Here is a 22,039-nt window from a genome sequence, read left to right on the forward strand (position 1 = left end):
GGCCTTCCAAAATATGTCTTTAATAAAAATGCAGATTTTGCACTAGAAGACTGGCCTGGCTCGCTGGCTCCTCGCGTTCCTGCCGCGCTCCCTGCGTCCGGCAGGGTAACTGGAAGCAAGCTGAGGAGCCAGGAGCACGGCGTGGGCTCCCTGCTTTCCCTCTGTGCTCCAGCGTGAGGCTTGCTCCCAGCCAGGACTCGACGTCTGTTGAAGGATGCCTGAAACAGGCACTGCGTGGCTCGTGCCATAGCCACGGCTGCTCTCAGACCGCACTGCTGCCTGGGGCCTCCACTGGGCTGCGTCCCTCACGCCTCAAACAGGGAAACTGCTGGCCCCAGCTACTGGCTTTAACTCCCACCAGTGAGTGCTCCACGTTGGTCTCCCTGGGACAGAGAGCAGGGTGGGAGTGGGTATCTCCCTCTCTGATGGCCATTAAGGGGTAATTTCTGCAGGAATGCATTAAGAAAAAGGTCCTACTCTTTTAGGACCTGTACAGCTGGAGGGCCAGAGCTGGTCTCTTACCACATAATTTGGATTGGGCAAGCTTGACTGCTCAGCACACTTTCCTCACATCTTTCTGTAAGCACTCCGGTCTAAAAATTCATGCCATGAGGCTAAAAAGAGCTCTTATTCCTACTTCCTATTTCAAAACTCTTCTGTTTTACAAGTTGCAAAGCCATACATCGGTCTCCCTACCTTTGCAGGTAAACTCCTGCAGGATTTCGCACTCCTAGAAGATTGCCTTTTCAGCACTGCTGGTGTCATTTCTGGCTGGCACAGCTGCTCTTCTGGTTAATGGCGATTGGAGGCATCTGTGCCCAAAATTAAAATGACATTGCTATGCCAGGAAAAGTTTGACTCTATGAGGAAAAGCTTTGTAATTGTGTTTTGGCTGCTTCTGTCATGCTTTAATAACGCCCTCGGTCGCACTCGTACTTCAATACGCTGTGTTTATGCAGAGCTGGAAGTCAAGTGCATTTCTAAAAGCGTTTCAGGACCACTTAATTAATTAAGGCTCTCAGCACCCCTCTTTTCAGATAAGAGGCAGAGGTTAAGTGAATTTCCAGAGGTCGATTAGGAAGCGAGCGGCATAGCTCGGGTGAGAAGAGAAACACCTGCTTTAGCGGGCACCATTTTGATGCTGCAGATAAAAGCCAGCAGCAGGTCCCTTCCCCGTCCAGGCTGAGGGGTGAAGGGCAGGCAAAGGACGGGGCGAGGCAGGACGCAAATGAGCTGTGAAATTCAGCGCCTGCCTCTTAGTTCCACCTTGGTTATCGCCGTACATCTCCGTCTGGAAAAAGGGTCTGCGGTCCTGTCTGAAACTGGGAGGCTGGAAGAGTGATAGCACAGGTCCTTTCTACCTGCACGGCCCTTCCTTCCTCTGAGGCTTTATTATACCCTAAGATAAGCTCAGTCATGTGGTGGCAAATATATTAGCATGGTGTCTTGGTATATAAGGGCACGTGCTTCTGCCAACCTTCCCCGTAGAGCTTGCCTGGACTGCTGTGTGCTACCATTAATGGAGAGCCCCATGGATTTACTGATTTCTTATTAAGAAATGTGCCCCTCAACCTATTTGTGGATAGGCAAAACTCATTTTGGGTGAGGGCACAGGGGGAGAAGCATGAGTGATATGGTGACACAGTAATAATCATCATTTCAGCAGATGGGGACCGGTCCTTCCTACATCTCCGTAGACTTCATACTATTGGTATAGTAGCCAAGAAGTTTTCAGGCTTGTCAGAACAGCCTATTTTTCTGACAGCTATTATTTAGCTTTATATGCAGGGGGGGAGGAAATCATGACAGAAACATCCACCCTGTGAGTGAATAAAATGTGATGAACTTCACAGCTATCCAAAGGCTTTTCTGATCTTTTTGGTCACATCTCTTCAGTTTCAGTCACATCTCATCTTTTGCCCCATACAGCAGCCATGCAACTCTCTGCCCGTAGGGATCAGAAGAGGTCACAAGAGGCAGATCACCTGCCTTAGTGCTGCTGTCGAGGCTGTGGCAATGAACCACCACCATTTTGCTGGCGTGTCCCACAAAAAAAAAAAACACACAAAACTTCTACAGTAGGATTTAGCTTTATCGCCAGGCATGGCATAAAGCAATGTTTTATTCAGGAAAGCCCTTCCACTTGCATGGCAGGCATTTACACTGCAGGACTGTGGCCTCAGCACACATCAACAGTGAGATGAGGCAGCCGTACAGGCAGACACCTCCTCATTCCTGTCCCAGAGGACTACACGGGGCTGGCGGGGGCTCAGCCGCACTTGCCCAGGCACTCGAGGAGCTCCATGCGGATGGCGATGCGCACGTGCCAGCCCAGCGGGATGAGGCGGATGTAGCGGGCCACGATGGGCGGCCGCAGCAGGTTCTGCACTGAGGACGACCGGTCCGAGTTGCCATAGAAAACCTGGCGAGAGAGACACGGGCAGGCGGTTCAGGGACCAGTCAGTGTGACGCTCACTGGCACCGTGGCAGGGGGATGGCCACAGGGATGAAGCCATGGGGTAAGCACCGAGCCCCATCCACCCTGCTTCTCCCACAGCCCCCCTGTCTTGAGGTACTTTCCCCCAAGGCCCAACACTTTCATGCAAGGTCCACCCACCCGGTTGTTCCCGGTCTGGTCCTTGTAGTAAACCCAGTTGAGATTCTCGTCGGTGCGGTACTGCACGCTGTACTTGGTCATCCACTCGTCGGCGTCGCAGCGCCCTTGCGTGAGGATCCCTGAGATCACCTTCACCTCCTTCAGGTCGATCTGCAGCCACTGCCCGTTGTCCTGGTACTTGGAGAGCCAGGCGCACCTGGGGGGACACCGCCGGCCCCGCTGCACCCTCCTCCGCCACCCGAGCCACCCTGCCTGCCCCATGCTGCCTGGGGGCCGGCCCCCAGCCCCCCACAGGCCCCCCGTGCGCACAGGGAGGTATTTTCAGACTCACCCGAAGCCTTGGCCATTGAGGCGGGCCTTGTTGGCTGTCCACGAGGAGTACCAGCCCGTGTACTGCTCGGGGTTGGAGCAGCTGATCTGGTCGGGGGTGACAGCGCCGGACTCAAAGCCCAGAGGCTTGTGGTAGGGGCACTCTGCAGAGCAAGGGAGAAAACATGCCACCATCAGGGACTGAGCTGCTCCGCCTCCTGGTTGTGTTTGCCTGGCTCTTTTGTCAGTACCCTCTGTGGTTTCCTTGCACCTCTCTGGCCAGGATGCTCTTAAACCTGGACAACAAGCCCTGCAGAATTTTCTGCCCAGGAGAGACAGCAGCTTAATTTCTCACTCCTCTTGCATGCGGTCATTAAACTTCCTAGGTCTGTACTGCTTGCAGCATTTTGGGGGGAAGGTTTTATTCAGATGCTGTGATCTCCCAGTTTCCTTCTCCCTGCAAGCAAGCACAAGCAGATCCAGGATGGATCCGTGGTCCTTGATCCTGCCTCCAGGCTATTCGCCTCTGCCTGGTCCTTTAGAAATGTCTGGCACAGCTTTTCTTGCTGAGCCTCAGCTCCTCCATTCATTGTCCTGATATACAGCTGTGCCTACACAGCAAAATTGCTGAGCCTGCTCCAATCATCCCTCCACAAGCATCCTCAGATCTCCTGCATTTTGTCTTATGGGGATTATCTTTGTATTTGGAGATGGTCTGGCCTTATGGAAGATGTGCAGGTAGGCTGGTGTCAGTGAGGTGTAATGCCTGGCCCTGCTGAAGGCTCAGGGACCTCCTTGTGAGTTTTTGCCTTCAGACTTTCAGGCTACCACGCCCGACTCCGTAGGGGAGCAGGGACACACTCATTGCATGTGTGGTGCACTCATGCCGTACCAGCATGGCTCATTTCAAGGGAAATAAAAGAGCAAGTGAAGCTCTGTGCAGCTTTTCTCATGGGTGAGTCATTTTCAAGCCCTGGCCACATCTGACAGACTGGCGTAATGCCTCGTGGTTACAAAATGAGCGGGGTGTCAGAGCACGCCCAGAGCACAGCGTGACCACTGCCTCCTCCGGCCACTGCCCCGTGGTTGGCACAACGCCCAAGCATGCCAGCAGGACGGTCGAAGTCTCATCAGCAATTTCCACCAGGCCAGTATCTTGCATGTCAATATCTCATTAACATATTTTGTTCAGTTGGTCCCTCATTAATGTGTTTTCCCCCAAAAAACACACAGCTGCTGTCCCGCCTTCCTCCAGGCATGGAAACACCAAGCGCATTAACAGCCACTACCAGCTGCTTGAAACCTCTGCACCCACAGCACACACTTCGCATTTATAGGACATTAAAGAAACAAACAGAAGGAAACAGATCAGCTTTCACCTTTCTGAAGGGCTGAATGCGATGTGGTGGCAGAGTAAGACCATGCTGTGGATTTATAGCCACCTGCCTTCTTGGGGACAGTTAATCATGCCCCCACCAGCTTTTCCACCACATTAAATGAAGTTCCGAAAATAGAAGTATAGAATCACAGGATGGTTTAGGTTGGAAGAGATGTTTAAAGACCATGTAGCTCAACCCCCGTTGTGCACAAAGCCCCATCCAGCCTGGCCTTGAACACCTCCAGGGATGGGGCATCCACAGCTTCTCTGGGCAGCCTGTGCCAGCACCTTACCACCCTCATAGTAAAGAATTTCTTCCGTATATCTAATCTAAACCTACCCTCTTTTAGTTTAAAGCCATTCTTCCTTGTCCTATCACTTTACTCCCTGACACAGAGTCCCTCCCCAGCTTTCCTGTAGCCCCTGTAGGTGCTGTTAGGCCGCCATAAGGCCTCTCTGCAGCCTTCCCTTCTCCAGGCTGCACAACTCCCTCAGCCTGTGCCCACAGGTGAGGTGCTCCAGCCCCTTGATCATCCTCATGGCCTTTTTCTGGACCCATTCCAACGGGCCCATGTCCTTCTTTGTGCTGAGGGCCCTGGATCTGGATAAGTTTCTCTGTTTGTGTAAGAAACTGCTTGTAGAGAGCAGCTGAGGTGGCCCCACCTGTTTACTACTTGGCAGGCTTATCTCAAAGGCAGCGTGGTTTTACTTTTAGCAACACTAATCACCAGATCACACAACCGCAATGCAATTAGCAGGTCACCTTCTGGCACATAGTGCCACGCTGCACACAGAGACCCCCAAGCGGATGCTTGGTGCCCAAACCGGCTACACCACATAATGCTGTTACTGCTGACCTGAAGGAAACTCACCGAGTGGCTGTGAGGCTGCGCAGAGAGAGCACTGCTACCACTCCAGCACAGCTGATCTGCAAACCCTCCCTGGGCAGCGTGGTCACAGGCAAGGGGTTGTGCAACATGCATTATCCAGGAAACAGACTTTTGTTATGCAAGGAGGAAGCCTTCTATTTAGCTACAATATGATAATGTGTGAGAGCAGTCCCTCACACCCAACCTAGCCAGGAGGTCTGGAGCCACTCTTTTCACGTGTCCCTTCCCTCAATCACAGCTGGATTAATCAGAGCCAAATCTGTCTCCTATCTCTCCGTGGTGCAAGTGACAGCAGGGCAGTACTATGTTTTTGCAAGGCTTTAGATTGAGAAATGCATGCCATTAAGGTTAAATAAATAAATAAATAAATAAATAAATAAATGCATTATTAAACAGCAAGAGTATGCAAGGTAAGAGCAGGCTGGCATCCCAGAAGTTAGCAGTGGTAGGGAGCCACTAGAAGAAGGACCCCATCCCCTCGGGTCCTGTCGCTGTCCCCAGAGAGCAGAGCTCAGCGCCTGCCCCTCCGCTCCCCTCCTGAGGGAGCTGCAGGCCGCCATGAGGCCTCTCCTCAGCCTGCTCTGCTCGGGGCTGAGCAAACCAAGGGACCTCAGCCTCTCCTCATATACCTTGCCTTCTAGACCCCCCACCATCTTTGTAGCCCTCCTTTGGACGCTCTCTGATAGTTTGATGTCCTTTTCATACTGTGGCAGACAGAAAAATCTTGACAAGACTGAGGGATGGTGTGGAAGACCTGAAATGCTGCCCCGTGCCCAGGGCAGATGCATCCTCTGCTGGGAGTTTCTGTGGACAGGGCAGCAGCCTGCGGGCCGTGCCCCAGCCGGATGAGCCCTGGGGTTGCCGTGGCTTCTGCGGGAGTGGGAAACGTGGAGGGGGAGCTCAGGGGAGCAGACGGCTGGGTGAGGATGGCTGGAAAGCCTCTGCGCTCATCCGCTGAGTCACACCGCGGGTGGGAAGCCTTCACATCCAACACCAGCGTGGGATAGGGACACCTGTTTTTTTCCCCCTCTCATTTCTGCAAGCTCTGCCAGTGATGTCATCTCTTCCGTCTCTTGCAAATGCATGTTTTTATTTGCTTTCCAGCTCGTCTTGGCTCCACTCAGAGTGCTTCCAGGGTAACCCACCCACCCTCCTCTCCTGGCAGAGCAGCAAGGCCAGACACTGGGTGCCGGGTTGGCCGGTCCCCCCACCTCCCCTGGGGAACCAGGGGCAGCAAAACACACCTCCAGCCATTGCACGGCCTCCTGCAGGAGCTGAGAAGAGGTGGCTGCTTGTGGGCATGAGGCAGATACCTCTTTCAGTGGCACCTGGCCAGAGCTCTGAGTCCCTCTGAGCATCAGTGTGACACAGGTGTAGACGGGAGGGTGGTTCTGCGGGACACATGAGCTAAATCCAAAGACCAGTCTGGCACCAATAAAGCCTTTCTGGGGTAACACCTCAGAGGAAATGCAGAGCAGTTGTAGAGGAAAGAGCACGAACAGAAATCTAGGAAATTGGGTCTCTGAGGAGCTGGGTAATGGCGGCCCAGAGAAAACCGAAACGTAATTATGGTCACTTATTGCTTAAAAATACACTACAAAGAAAGGATATACCATTTTCCACAGCTCCACGGATTGGAGCAAGCACTGCTGTAACCTCCTCATTACAACACAAGGTGCAATGGGGGAAGCTGCTGAAGACCATAACACAAGCACTGCTGAAAATGATCTGGCCCATTACCTGGCATGCACTCTAAGCTGTTAGTCCTGCTGGACCACACCAAGTTAGGACCTCCTTGGCAATCGCATTTGCAAGCCTTGCTGTGCCACAGCTCCAGTCTCTCATCCTAAAGGGAAAGCAAATAAATAAATAAATACATAAGTACACAATCATCAACAATAATGACACAAAGCTAAGAACGAGTCCAGAAGCGAGTTTAGTCACCTCTGTGGTCACGTAGGGTGACAGAGAAATAAAAGGTGTCTGCATCTGAATTTGGCAACCTAGTTGGCTGCTGTTAAGCCACGGTGTCACTGCAGGCCCCCAAACCATGCCACTGAGTGAGTGCCAGCTGGGTGCCCCCGAAAGGACACTGCAAGAGTGGCAGCTGAAGGTTGTTGCAGAGGAGACCCTGGCACCAGATGCCTCATGGGGGGTGTCAGATTTTACTCCCTGATGCCAACAGCTGCTCCTAAATGCTGCCTGTGAAACTCGGGTGAACTTCATGGGTACAAACCCAGATTCACTTCTGGTGCGTGAAGAAGGCATAGGAAGAATTTTAAAATACAAAGATTTGAAAATTGCCTCAGCTAAGGCAACCAGCACCCTCAACCTGCTAACAAACCTATGGCAGTGTGATCCCACAGCCACCCCACATTACCCCACCTGGCCCCCAGAGGTGCTGAGCATTTGTTGCTTCTCCTACCACCTGTGGGGAGCCAGCCGTGAGGACTTACCTCGCCAGGGGAAAGGGCCAGCGCAGCTGGGGCAGGAGGCATGGGGGGAAGAAGAAAGAGAGTTCAGACATGAAGATGCTGCCCGTGAACATCAGGAAATGCAAGGAGTATTACTCCTGAGTTGGGTACAAATAAATGGAGAAAGGACTGATGAATCTCATGCATCTCCCCAGGCTGATTGCCAGGGGAAAGCAAGAGGACATGGGTACCAGCTGTGGGCAGGAACAGGGCACTGTGTATGCCCACTGCTACTTCCCAGGGGGTTTTCCTTTTGATGGCTGTGATGTCTCCTCTTTCTGATCAGACATGCCTGAAACATCCTGAGGAGAAATCCACGTCAGCTTCAGCCCCTGCTTTCCACCTGATGTTGCTCCTATTCCTCCTTTCCATCTTCCTGCCCTTAAATTTTTAATTTCCCATTTTGCCCACAGAACCTGGGAGCTGATGAAGGGTGAAATCCCAGCCTGCAGCCACTGCCAGTCACCGCTGGCTTCAGAGGAGACGTGACTCCCCTAGAGGTGGCTGTCGGGGGAGCCCTCCCTCTGAACTGAGACGGAGGAAAACAAAATGTAAATAGGTCTTCCCAACCAGTCTGACATGCAAGACTCCTTTCTGTTATTTTTTTTTTTGGTTGGGTGGTTGTTTTTTTTTTTGAGGGGGAATGAGGGGCAGGAGGTGCAGTGGCTGTAGAGGAAGAGCTGCTATTTTTGCAACACCTGACCTCTTTTATCTCCTGTCTGTCCCTGAGCAATGGCTTTTTTAATACGAGCCCTTTCCTTGCTGAAAGGGCTCTCCCACTTCCCCCTGAAGCCCAAAGCTGACTATTTTAATAGCATTCAGACTGGCAGAGTAGTGTCGAGACAGCTGTGAAAATCATTTTTAGAAGCTCCTGTGACTGCTGATACTTCATCAATACAAGTCAGATGTCAGCCCTCGGGTTTCCAATACCCACAGTGAACTTCCAAGCCACTAAGAACCAAGCTGTGGAGCAGGTAAAATCTTGCATACAGAAACCATGAGCATACAGAAATCTCCAGACAGAGGTTTTGTGAACAGGAAAAGAGGATCTTTTGATCAAATGAATTAGGCTCTGAATTATTCACTGAAATCCAGTTATGATTTATTCATTCACACCCTGTTACTTTGCTGAGCCTAGGAAGGTCCAACTAATGCTGGTAATTTACATCTTGCATTTATACCACAAGTTTCATCTCAAAAGATTCACAAATGCTGTGCAATTATAATCAACTGAAATATAAACTGTATACAAAGCTCCGTTTGTTGCTGAAATGCAACCACTCCTAGGGTTTGATAGTGAGCTCGAATGTATCAAGAGCCTGAAAGAACAGCTTATAAAGGAACAAAATGGTAAAGAAACACATAAAAACAATTTTAAATACGGAGATGTTGCCTTTGCTTCAGTTTCCCAGGACCCTTAGGCAAACCTCCAAACATCCCACCTGGGCAGCGTGGCCTGAGAGCCCCTGGTGTTGGGAGAGGCAAGCAGAGGGAGCGATGCCCTTGCCTGCAGATGGCTGGAAAAAGCAGTAATTGATATATTGGTGTGTTTGCAGCCGTGACGGGCCCTGTCCTACAAAGGAAATGAAGAGGAAAGCTAGCTGCCAATAGTCTAAAAATGTGATGGCCAGTGTGCTTTTATAGTGAGCGTGTTTGCCTTCAAGGAAGGTTAGAAAGATAATTGGTAATTGTAGGTCAGACAGAACGAATTGCTGCAATTCGTGGAAGAGTCAGAGTCCTGCACGGCCGCCGCAGGCTGTTGTTTTAAAAGCACAGGACTGAAAAAAAAAAAAAAAAAGGAAAAATAAAAATAAAAATGGAAGAGCCCTATTTACAGCCCCTGAAGTGCCCCAGGACATTTGGCAAACCATCAGTTCAGTGAAATAAAATATTATTTGTGCGTGTTTGTGAGAGAGAGAGAGATCCAGCTCGTCCCTTCCGTGTCCCTCCATCCCACGTGCCGTGAGACGCATCCAACACACGGCTGGGCACAAAAGCTGCCTCACAGCACAGTGTGTGGGGACTGGGGCTCAGGTAAGCACCCGTGGATGGATTTGGGTGCTTATCCTGGTGGACAGGATGTCTTTTCTCTGCTTCTCCCCTTCCCTCCTCTTTCTAGCGGGGCAGTGTCTGGTTTCAGCCCAGATTGCAATGCTCTTCAGGGAAGGATCCAGGTGATGGCTGCATGACCACCACAAGAGATTCCCCAGTGAGGTTTGTGTGAGTCCTGTAATTTTCAAAGGCCAAGGTGCTTGTCTGAACACCGGGGCTCGTTGTGTGGCTGCAAACAACGAGCAGGGAATCACAAATCCAGAATGGGCGGGCAGGAGAACAACAGGCTGCCGTGCAATGAAGCACTCTCCTTTTAGTGACAGGAGCAGAAAAGTGCAGGGCTCTGAAAATCTCTGGTCATGGAGAATGTGACTAAAAAGGAGGAAGAAAGGAATAAGTAAGTGTGGCCAGAAGTAACATTAGCAAAGGCTGAGCACATCTCAAGAAGGTCACCTCTGGAAAATCATATTGAACGTCCTGAGCATTGCCACGACAGCAAGCGGTCCTTCCTAGAGTGGCTACAATCATTGGCAGGTGTACAAGGATCAGAAAGAGCATTGTAACATAAAATGGAGAATTAAAATAAAGCATAGAGCAAACATCGGTCACTCGATTTACCGGAGTAAGTCGGTAAGCTGCCTGCTCATTGCAGGCACAGTATGTGGAAAATGTTAATGACTGTTTATTGACTTTACAATTTAGGTGGCCTAGATCTTCATCTGGAAAATAACGTTACCTCTCGTCTGTGCAAGCAGCGTCTCCACTGAACAGGGCTCAGGGAGACAAGCAAAGCCTGCGCAGCTGCTCAGCTCCTTCCCCCCTGCATGTGTGGGACACGGTACAGGGGGAAGGAAAGCATTTTAAAACGTGAAGAGATGTGACTGTGGCCCCAGAAAAGCTGTCTCGGGAATAAAAGAGGAGAAAGGAGTGAATGGCACTGGCTCTATCACGTTTCTGGAAGGGTGCTGCGTTTTAGGTTGGCTAAGGCAACACAGAGGGCCAAGAGCAAAGAGCACCTCTATCTGCAAAGAGTGGGAAACCTCCTCCTAGGGGGGGCAAACGCAGCCAGGAAAGGGCCGTGATGAGCCCTTGAGTACTGCACCTTTCTGCCTGCAAAGCAGCCGCGAAGCCGCAGAGCATTTTGCACCCAAAGGGTCCCAAGCCCTCCGAAAAAGAGGCGAGTTATCTTCATCTGCAGGCAGGAGCCACCCCGGGGTCTTCAGATCTGCCTCCAGCACAAGATTTGGGGTGCCACACAGGCATCACGAAAGCAGAGGGGAAAGGGGCTCATCCGTCATGCTCAGCTCCTCCCTCGTGCTCTAAGGCTATTACCTTTTTCCTCATTTATTTTGTCTGAGTTGCTCTGTTTTTTTCCCGTTTTCATTTTCTTTATTTAAATGGCTTTTTAATTGGGTTTCCATTTTTGTTCATTTGTATCGCGTTTCATTTAATGTGTTCTGGTATTTCTCCCAAAGTTATAAAAACCTTATATAAATAAGGACAAGAATACCTATTTAAGTCATAGTCATTTCTCTTTTACACCTGCTGTCTCCACAGTGTCTCTGCAAATCTTTTATGTTGTGAAAATATTTGGAGAAAAAAAATCAAGAAAAAAAAATCAACCTTTTCCCCTCTTCTTCTTTCAAGTGGGGCAATTATCCTTTTTTCCAAAGTGTTCCTTTGAACATTTTTGGCCTTTTCTGATCTTATTGACGTGTTTGTTCCTTCTCACTCGGCGACGCAGAGCATTGCCTGCATAGTAATTTTAGTAATTTTGTTAGATGTATCAGCTGTGCCAAAGGGTGGCACTAAAGATGTTATTTAGTGCAATCTGAAGGCGGGTTCGGGCTTTTTGATTTTTTTTGGTTTTGATTTTCCAAAGCTGTGAAAAACACAGAGGGGTGAAAAAAAAAAAATCCACCTTTTTTGACTGTTGAGCTGTGCCTATTCCCCGACGTGTGATGAGCTGGGACGGAGCGACGTGGCACCAGCACGTCACATTCAGTGTGCCCCAGCCCTGTTCGTGTTACCCCCGACTTGGGGTGCTAGGGATGGGGCTGGCAGCTGCTGGGGTGCTGGTGCAGGATCCTGCTGCTGCTGTTTCGGCAGGGTCCCCAGCAAGTGGGAGCCCAGCCAAAGCGCGGGGGCTGGGGAGCTCCTCTAAGCAGCTGGTGCTGCCAGAGAGAATCGCTAAGGAGCTTACGGTGGCATCGGGGCAGGTGGCTCGGGGCTCACCCCCAGCACCTTCTCCACAGTGAGAGAGGAGGGGGCTGCCTGGGCAAAGGGTCGCTGCCCACCGATCATGTGGAAGGGGCTGCTTGGGCCGTGGAGCACAGGAAAAAAATAAAAACAACACGGTAGATTAAAAAAAGCAGTAAACTAGGGGGGAAAAAAAAGCATAAATACCAAAATAGTGATGCCTGGAAAGTGATCCTGCAAGTGATTTTTCACTGCAGGCTCTCTGAAAATATCCTGATGTGTGGGTGTCTATTAAAGGCAAGCTGTGCCTGGGCTTCAGAGCAAGGTACAAGCTCGAAACAAGGGCTGACTGCAGTGATGCCGCCCCTCGGGGAAAAACGCCAGAGTCTGGGTAACAACCCCCTCCCAAGAAGCTCAGGCACCAGTAACATCTCTATGTGAAGTGAAGGACAGCTGAGGGATCTGGTAAGAGGGCAGTGCACAGCTGTGTGCTGGAAGATCAGAAGGAAGACCCATAAATTGGAGCAGGCTCCATCCGAGCATACCAGGATGAAATGGAGGTACGGCTACTGGAGGAACGCTTTCCTGCCCATTGCGTTTGGCAGACCACAATAAGCGGTGGAAATAGAGGAGGACTTTAAAAATTAGACAAAGGGAAACGCTGAGAATTCAGCATCTGTGGGTGATGCATCTGTCCCACACCAACACATCAATTTCCAGCTTACAGCCTTAAGACGTTCAGAGCTTTCCTGTCAGCTCTGAGTAAGTCAGAAGTTCAAAAACAACCCCAAAATGATCCCCTCATTCCACATTTGGGTTAATTACAATGGAAGGAGACCATCACCCTGAAATTTCTATCTTCTAGTTCCCACTTAACTGCTATCGTTGTTATTTTTCTGAAAAGTAACTTTGAGAAAGCCCCAAAAATGTTAGATACTTTTCCCACTTACTTTTTAACTTCTGATTGCTTTTTATTCTTAAAGAGCCTTTGAAATTCTTTTCCAGGACAAAATACCTGAAAGAGCCTTTAAGAAAAAGCAGATCTCTACCAGCAATGTCTTGCTGCTAGAGAAAATGATCGGGTTTTGATTAATCAAGAGTTTTGATTAATGAAGGACCAGTCTTTCACATTCTACTGTACCTCATTTTTCAAATCAGCATTATTATTTACTCACTGGCTCAGCTGCACTACAATTTTCTGTGCAAATTCATATTTTGACAAATTACATGGCAATTTTTTTACTCTGCAATTACTTTGTAAGACAGAGTTGTACTACTGAATATTCATAGAGCTGTAAGAACGCTGCTCGCTCATGTACATAAATTACACATCTCCTCCACAGTTCCTCCTTCCCCTGAATTATTATTATGCTTCCATCAGAGTGCAGAGGGGAGCTCACTCCGCACCCCGCGGCCCCCAGCAGCACAAAGAGGAGTGGATGAAGCAAGGAATACAAAGAGGGACATCAGAAAGCGCCTCTCGGGAGGCAAAGTGCATACCTTTGTACCAGAAAAGAAGAGACAGCAGGACGCTTCCCATCTTGAGCTCCATCTTTTCCTTCCTCTTTCAGGAATAGCTACTTAGCCGGCTGCTCAGCTTTCTGGGAAGGCATGAGATTAACTTAAGCATTGCCTAAGCACCTTACACTCCTCCATCCTCGGGATTTTATCAAGCAGCATCAAGCCAACCACACAATTGCTGCTGTCAAGCTGCATCCTAGAGGATGTGCCATGGGTAAAAGGTAAAAAGTACAGAGGTACTGGCACCGTGAGTGAGAATCCAGGTGTGCATTTAGACATGTCCACATAAACACATATGCCTACCTAGAAACCATACGTACCCCCCATACAAAGGCAGAGGATGTGTCTAATGCTTATAAAATATAGTCTATTATATGTAGTGAATATTGTCTATTTTGTGCAGTATGCATTAACTAGCTTCCACCCCAACTATTTACCCCTACACCATCAACGCCTGTCCTAATAATTGCTGCGTGTAGGAATCTGCCCTGGCCTTGCTGCTCTTTCAGTCACCTAATTGCAAGGGGCTGAAAACTACAATTACTAGATCAAACAGAAATAGCACGCTTTGGCTGTTTACTTGCAGAGATGTAAAAATCTGAAATCAAAAAATGAAACCTGCCTTTGCTAGCAGTTCTGCCCATCGTGTTCTCTCGTCACTTGGTCACTGCTTTGGGCCCCGAACACTGGGGCACGTCAATGCATCTGTAGGCACTCAGCAGAGATGAGCTGAGGCCTGCAGTTATCTACACTCAGTGTTGATTACACCCTTTTTTAGGTCACCCATCCCAAGGAAGGCCAGTCCTCCTCTTGATGTCATCTCAGCCCTCCACCTCCAGCAGTTGCAGAGAGGGACCTGGTCCCAAATTCACATCTACCTCGCTGGGCTGATACATGGCTGCCCCCGTCTTCCTCACGTTCCCTTCCGCATCTTCCTGTTTTGCAACCTCCCATAAATAAACCTCTGTTAGCAGGTCGGTCCTGAAGCATCCCACTCCCTGCTGCCACCCCATGCTGTAGAGCACCACATGTGATGGGGCACAGCGGGGTAAGCAAGCAAGCGGCTCACCGCCGGGCACCAGAAAGGGGGTCATTTTCCTCAGGACAGGGCAGCTCCTGATTTTTTGCTCAGAGGCCTCACACTCATTCACAGCATCCCTCACAGGACAGCAGGTACCATCGGAAGGTCCTGCCGTAGGTCTTAGTTTTGTGTGAGAAATACAATAGCTCAGGGATGGTGTTCAGAAATAGCACAGTTATTATCAAAGAGCATTTCATTCAAAGGGATGTCCTCAAAGCTGGCAGATCCCCGGTTATAAAATTCCTTCCCCACAGAAAAAAAAAAAAAAGACAGCCTTTGTACAAAAATATGTCTGTGGCATTACAAAATATGAAATTGTTTCACATGAAGAGTCAGAGAGTGTTAAAACTGAAGTTTCCGCACTCCAGACCCTCTGTGTGTATTGCTATTGATAGTGCTTCGTTTTAATAACTGCAAATGGCAAAACCATGCTGCCACTGCAGACAGCATTGCTAAATGAATCACGTAGTTCACTGCTAGCAGCCAGACAAATACTTCCAGGTATAAAAGACAGAAAACATTTTAAAGCCAGTGCACAATACAGCACCACAAAGGGCTATGTTTGCCATTTATTTATTAAAAAAAATAAAATACATTTTAGCCTGGCATTGGTTATTATTGTGGAACACAATTGTGCCTGGTACAAACAGCCCAGAGAAGGACAATCTCATTATATCCATGCTTCTAATTAAAACAGTCAGGTCCACCCTTTTGACACACCTTCTCCAGGTCTAGCTCATGACTTGTTGACACAAAGACATTTTTGTATGTTTTTATGGCCCTTGGATATTTTTGCCTGCTTTCTTCCCTCAGACTGTTGGAAATAACACAAAGACCCCCCTGAACCATCAGGATGTTTTTATTGCACAAAGCTGTGAGTATGGCTTGCATTTCCAGGGGTACATAATGGTGTGAAGCCCAGGCAGGAGGGGGAATCAAGCACAGTGGAGATTGTTTGATTCAGTGACTGGGGATGTTTCCTGGCATGCATCCTTCCCTAGAAGAGTGCAGGCACTATCCAGAGAGTGGCTAGTTGGCCTGCACCACAATTTTACCAGGAGCTTGTTAAAAATTAAACAGCATGGATGGCTGGAGGCCATTGGTTAACAAATGCAACCACAGCTCCACACCGTTTGAGCCCTATGCCAGCTTCTTAATGCAGACTTGCACTTTCTGATAGAAGCTTTGTTTTAATGAGAAATTAATCTGCTCCTGGGCACAGCAGAGCAGTGTCTCCAGGAGCTTTCCAAAGGCACCAGCAGGTGCAGAGCCTTCCTGGCACTGGACTGCACCTGCAGCGGTGTCCTCGGGGGACAGGCAGGAGATGAAGGTGCCTGTATGCAAGGGAAGCATAGCTCCACACGGTGATTTTTGTGTTTCTCCCAAAGTCAGAGCGCCAGACAGCAAAATGAGAGCAACATGCACGAGTTCGTATGCCTGGAATCCAAGCACAGGCGCCACACGATTTCGTAGTGCTAATGTGTGACTGGAGCACTTTGGTCTTAGCACAGTTAGGGAATGTACAAAATACAAATTTATATATGTACGTGTGAACGACAGGCATCGCTCAGAAGCAGGATACAGACGTGCTGAGAGAGTGAAACTGCCAATGGTTCTGGAGCTTGAGTCAAAGCTTCAGGAGCTGTATTCCCTTGGTGGATGGAGCAATGGTGGTCTACACAGGCTGAAGATCTGTCACTTGAAATAAAATAGTAGCTTAAGTCCTCTTCTGGGGAAAAACAAACAAACAAAAACAAAATAAAACAAAGCAAAACAAACAAACAAACAAAAAACCTTTATCCTCAATGCAACAAAACAGATGCAGCTAGTTACTTGGTGCTGGTCAGCAGGATCCGTCCCAGTCCCCTGTGACACTGGGGCTGTCATTAGCAGGGTGAGCATCATGGGATCACCACCCCTATTAGACGGGACATACCTTCACTGAAGGCTTGCATACACTATATTGGAGAAGTCTAGGTGTAGCTGACTCATATTTGGACCTGGAAACACCCCTGCCATGACAGTCCTCGAAGCAGGACTTAGCATGGAGATGGGGTCCAGATGGGGTCTCCTCACCTCAGTGTGCTGGAGCAAAGGGACCCTCTTCCTCCCGCACAGACATCTTTTCCCCAGGCCCTGAGGAGGCTCCCAGGGGTTACCATTTTCTGAAAGCTTGTATGTGCAAAATGAGATGGCATGCAGTTAAGTTGCATTGATGCAGGGTGAAAAAAACAAGATATGAGGAGCAAATGAGGGAACTGCGTTGTTTAGTCTGGAGAAGAGGAGGCTGAGGGGAAACCCCATCACTGTCTACAACCACAGAAAGGAGGTTGCAGTGAGGAGGGTGTCAGTCGCTTTTCTCAGGTGACAAGTGATAGGGCATGAGGAAACTGCCTCAAGTAGTGCCAGGGGAGGTTTAGCATGGGTATGAGGAAAAATTTCCTCACAGGGTGGTCCAGCATTGGAAGGGGCTGTGCAGGGAAGTAGTGGAGCCCTTCCCCCCAGAGGTGCTTCAGAGACAGGTGGACGTGGCACTAAGCAACAGGGCTTAGCGGTGGGCTTGGTAGAGTTAGGTGATGGTTGGACTTGATAAATCTAAAGGGTCTTTTCCAACCTAAATGATTCTCAGATTGTGAGTTAATCAGCTCCCAGTTAATACAAGCAATGCAAGGCTCAGCGCTGGGGAGGGCACGCAGGGAGCTAACCGCGCAGAGGGAGGCCGGCCGCTGACGGGGTGTCCGCGGGACCACAAAATGGCTGCGGGGCACTGCGGCAGCTCAGCCAGCGGGTGTAAATCCTACAGCTCCTGCCCTGCCAGGCAGATGGCTGGAGGGAGCCTCGGTGCCCCAGGGAGCAGCAGCCATGAGAAGCCACACCTCGCTGCCTTTCTCTACGTATTTTGTTTTTTTTTTTTTTTTAGGGGGAAAAATAAAGTCCTGCGGCGACACTGTCTAGAAGTGTTTGGACTCTTACAAAAACGTGCTACTGCACAGGGCCTGCGGCAGGTGTAGGGCTGCCTCTCAGCCCCTCTTGTGCTGAGGGGTGAGCATGTGAAGCCCTGTGGGGACAGCCTGTCCTGAGTGAGTGGCCTTTCTGCTCCCCGCTCCTCCACCCCACGCAGGGCTTGCTTCGTGTAGACGGGCTTAGCCAGAAGAAAAAAAAAAAAAAAAAGAACAAATCGGTATTCATTGCCGTCAAGATAACGATAATGTTGAGTGTGGGGAACGGGAAAAAGAAAAAAGTGAACGCCGCTGGTTCCACTGGGGCTCGAACCCAGGACCTTCTGCGTGTAAAGCAGACGTGATAACCACTACACTATGGAACCGCCACGGAAGCCCAGCGCCGCGGCGCTCCCCCTATCATGGAGGCACGGGGCGGGGAGGGTTTGGGCGCCAGGCGGGGCCGTTGGGCGGGGGGCGGCGGCTTGTGAGGGAGGGCGGGGCAGCCTGTGTTTCAATATATAATTCTTTATTTTTCCATTTTTTATGTTTTTGTTTGTCAGTTCATTAAAAGTTTGATTGAAAATCGTTGAGCGCAGCACGTTTTCTGCTCCGCAGACAGCTACAGAGCAGCAGCGGAGAGGGGTGAATCGCTGTCATGGCTTTCACGCCGTGAGGGAGTTTCACCCGCGGTGAGGTTTCCTCTTCGCCCGTGGGCAAGCCCGGGGTGTGCGGCCGAGGGACGCAGGTAACGAGCCTGGCACTGCCTCACAGCCTCACGCTGCATGCCTTGGGCACTGAGAGCACGTTTTGGGGACATTTTGCTGTCAGCTCCCGCAGCCATCGCTGCCGCCTCACCCCCCTGGCAAATGGCTGGCAGGCCTCCCTCTGCACCCTGCTGCTGCTTGGCTTCGCTCGGCTGCTCTCGTCCTGCAGATCAGCAGAGAGCAGAGGGCATCACAGAATCATATCAACCTGGCACAGTGCATTTCGGTGCCCCACAGGTCGGCCAAACCGTGGCAAAGGCGGACTGGGCTCTGCAAGAGCTGCACGAACACCCCCGCTGCTTCTGGGGAGCCTGGCTGCGGGATTTCTTGCAAAGCAGTCACGGGAAAGCTGTTCAGTGGGGGAGGAAGGTGGAGATGAGCCTCTTGCTGCAGAAGGCAGTGTTTTAAATAGCGTGCTGAGAGGGAAGGCAGAATCTGGAGTTTGTCAGTGGCGGTAATGCCCTTGAAGCTGTTGCGTGGTGCCCAACGGATCCACCCAAGTATGATTTATCCCCTCAGGCACAGCGTGGTACATACTAATGAGCGCTCTGAAAATGAGGCTGTTTGCCCTCAAAAACCCAGCTGGAGAACATCGGGGCTTTTCCTTCACAAACCTGGCCGAGGAGCTGACAGGGGACCTGCCCCGCAGCCCTGCCTCTGGAGCAACTTGTGCCTTCCTGCCCAGCCCCTGCTCTCCTCCCCCTGTAACACCTCAGGGCCACCCCAGCACTCCTTGCTGTGCAGCTGGGTCTGTGGGGACTGTGCATGACACTCCTTTGCTACCAAATTATATTTCTTTTTTATGGGAAAGATATATATATATTACGTGTTGATGCAGCACAAGAAGGCCTAAGTGCTTGTTTCTGCTAAAGGGAAGCTGTTGGAGCTGCTCATGCTACCCACTTAAAGCCACCCACATAACCAGGGATGTCCAAGATTGCTTGGGTTGTGGCTTGCTGATGGATCTGCTGCAGGAGATGGCTCTTTGTGAGGGTGCAGAGCAACGCAGGTGTCCCTGCGGGTCCAGTCAAGCAGGTATTTATGCATTCCAGGGCTTCCTCGTCATTTGTCACACCACACCAAATTCAATGATCGCCTTAAACATAACATCTGTTACGTTTTACCTGGGGTTTTGCACCACTCCAATAACCGCAGTGCTCGCTATACCAAATCCTCATGTCCCGAAGGGAGTGAGTGACTTACAGAGGGACAAGTGAAGGCTTCTGTTCTGTGCTTACAGGACTGTGGTTAAAAATTGCAATGAGAAATTATTATTTGGCATATACAAGGTAAATACATTAATTTTCAGAGGCATGTGATGCCTGTAAGCAAAACAATGTATTGTTTGTAGCTAAATATCATAGTTGCCATGACTTTTGAAATTATTAATATTTTGATGATGCAGCAGGTTATATACGGTTGCAAAATTATGCCTTTTTATGTTTTTTACTTTTGCCTTTTTTGTCATTAGAAGCAGTTTCACAGAAGTAATATGAAAACAGAGGTGAAGAACATGATATTTCTAGACTTTTTTGACCATCTATTATGTATGTGATGGCTGCACTTACTAACTGGTAAGCCTTAAAACAAACAAACAAATAACATATAAAATAAAACCCTTTTACATCACAGTCATTAGTGTGTGAGTCAAACAGCTCCCTGCGCCCTCCTGACCTGGAGAGCCTGACTTTGCATTGAGGGTCCCAAAGCCTGGTAAGCTTGAGGCTTCAGGACATAGGTTTTGCACTGTCTGTGCAGTGTGCACCAGGCTAACAACATGCAGATCCAGCTTTCATTAGGCAATTCTTATGCCCGTTTATTTTTCCCATTTATGCCCATTTATTTATTTATTTATTTGGTGAAATCTGAGTGCTGTAGACAGCTGTCATCTCTACAGGCTCCAAGGGGAGGCTGAGACTAGCTTGTGGAGGAATAAAGTTGTTGAAATTATGCCATTGGGCATTGCTTTCCAGAATAATCTGCATTCAGCTAACGATTTTTTGTGTGTGTGTGTGTGTGTGTTTTTTCGTTATTATTATTATTATTATTTTGTTCTCATTTTTACAGAGGGCATCCTGGTGCTTTCATAATGTTCCTGTCCAGTTTCTTGCCCTTCGGCAGTTTGGAGGCCCTACAGCGGCCTTTCTTAGCCTGTGTTTCTGGTTTTGTGTGCTTTTTGGATGATAATTTTGGTGTTTTATATCTGTCATCTTTGCACCTCAGAAATGCACATTGCAGGGGGGATGTCTTCCTGTTCACCCAAATTAACCTCCTCGGGCTGAACTGTGAGAACAGATTTCTGTCATCTCACCAACTAAGACACAGTGTAATATGGAAAAGCCAGATAAAATTATTCCATATATTTGTTTCTCCTGTATCTCCTCTGTTCCTTTTATTCCTTTTGTTTGCAACCACGTGTCCAGATCTCTCAGTCGGGGGCTTGTCCCCTGGCCAGTACTTTAAAACACCTTGTTGGATCACATAAAAATATTTTCCTGAGCTTAACAGGAACAACAGCGCAGAAGGAGCACGTTCGCTCCAGCTATGTTCCTCTTCCAGCCTTTTTGAAACACACTGACCGCATCGCTTTGTAGCGGGTGCCTCTGAGGAAGAAGCCTGAAGCAGATCTTGAATTATGCATGTGGGATGCCTGCATGGAGGCTGGCTCAGGAGGTTGATTTCCAAAGCATTTGGAAAACAGAACGCGTGCTATTATTTCAAGGACTGCTTGTAAAGGGGTCTCCCGCTTTCTGCACTAGCAACGTAGCTTTATTTTTTTTTCTTGTGCTAGACAGCTCAACAAAATATTATCAGCGTGTTGTTGCCTGCTGTCTGTTGCAGCTGTTGATGCTTGCAAAATCCTCTTCAGCATCTTAAATGTGCGCGTGATACGTGGCTGCTGAGCAAAAAAGCTCAGCATGTGTGTGACGTGTTGGCAGGACTGGTGTGTTCCCTTTCCCCCGTGTAGAAAGGAGGATGGTCTTGTTAGCTCCAGCCTTCGTCCTTGGACTTGGATGGGAAAGGCTAATTTGGAAGGCACTTTTGTTTGTGCTTCCTCAAGCTGCACGTTTCCGTGATCCCCACACGTAACTGGAGAGGTGCCTCAGCCCAGCAAGACTGTTTTTTTATCAGGTTGCTCAGTCACGTCAGACCACTGAGACAGGGGACGAGCAAATTCCATGAATGCCAGGAGAAAACACGTAGGAGAGGCTTTGTCCTACAGAATCTAACAGCTAAAGGTTCGATTCCTCTCCCACTCATCATGGATGAAGCATTTTCTGATGGATTTCTTGGCTACTGGAACAAACCTCATAGCCTCTCGTTAGCAGAAATCTTGCTAAATGCCAGCGTAGATGAATTTATCAGACACAGTCAATGTTTTATAAATGGCGTGTATCCCCAGAGTGCAGAGGAAAGAGGTTATGATGTATTTTTGCTTGCATGCATTTTGGCAGAACAGCGTGATCATACATAAATGATTAGCTACTGTAACTCTGATCAAGGCAAGTGCATCCTGCCAGAAAAGCAAACATCAACGCTCTTCTGGGTCATGCTGAATTGTGGAGCCTGCTATGTATTTTCTTTGCTGCCTCACTTCGCAGGAAAGGAATAGCTTTGAGAGTGGAAGCTTGTGTCTGGCACTCCAGAACCTCAAGGACTAGCCCAGTCAATCCAACCAGCGCGTTCACGGTGCCTTCGACTTTGCTGGTTTGGCACTTTTAATATCTTTTGCATGTTAAAAAATGTGTCCATTTTGTCACAGTGAGGGAAAGCCTCTGTCCGTCCAAAAAGATGATTTGAACACTGTGTCC

The 22,039-nt window shown here is 49.2% G+C and overlaps 2 protein-coding genes across 2 annotated transcripts in view; one reads left to right on the top strand and one right to left on the bottom strand.

The window, feature by feature from the left end:
- Positions 1 to 2,269: 2,269 nt before the first annotated feature.
- RS1 (retinoschisin 1) lies at positions 2,270 to 13,471 on the bottom strand (the record flags this gene model as incomplete). The annotated part of the gene is made up of 6 exons (XM_082764826.1): positions 2,270 to 2,422; positions 2,618 to 2,813; positions 2,949 to 3,090; positions 6,935 to 7,040; positions 7,651 to 7,676; positions 13,420 to 13,471. 6 exons carry the CDS (start codon positions 13,469 to 13,471, stop codon positions 2,270 to 2,272), a joined length of 675 nt encoding a protein of 224 aa, XP_082620952.1.
- A 4,557-nt stretch (positions 13,472 to 18,028) lies between these two features.
- PPEF1 (protein phosphatase with EF-hand domain 1) overlaps positions 18,029 to 22,039 on the top strand; it is a 35,091-nt gene continuing 31,080 nt past the window's right edge. Inside the window, exon 1 of the mRNA XM_082776935.1 lies at positions 18,029 to 18,208. The gene's annotated coding sequence lies outside the window, so the exon portion shown is untranslated. The remainder of the gene's footprint in view (positions 18,209 to 22,039) is intronic.

The sequence above is a fragment of the Aythya marila genome (genome assembly GCF_965140915.1).
Source record: "Aythya marila genome assembly, chromosome: 1".
Classification (NCBI taxonomy): Eukaryota; Metazoa; Chordata; class Aves; order Anseriformes; family Anatidae; genus Aythya; species Aythya marila.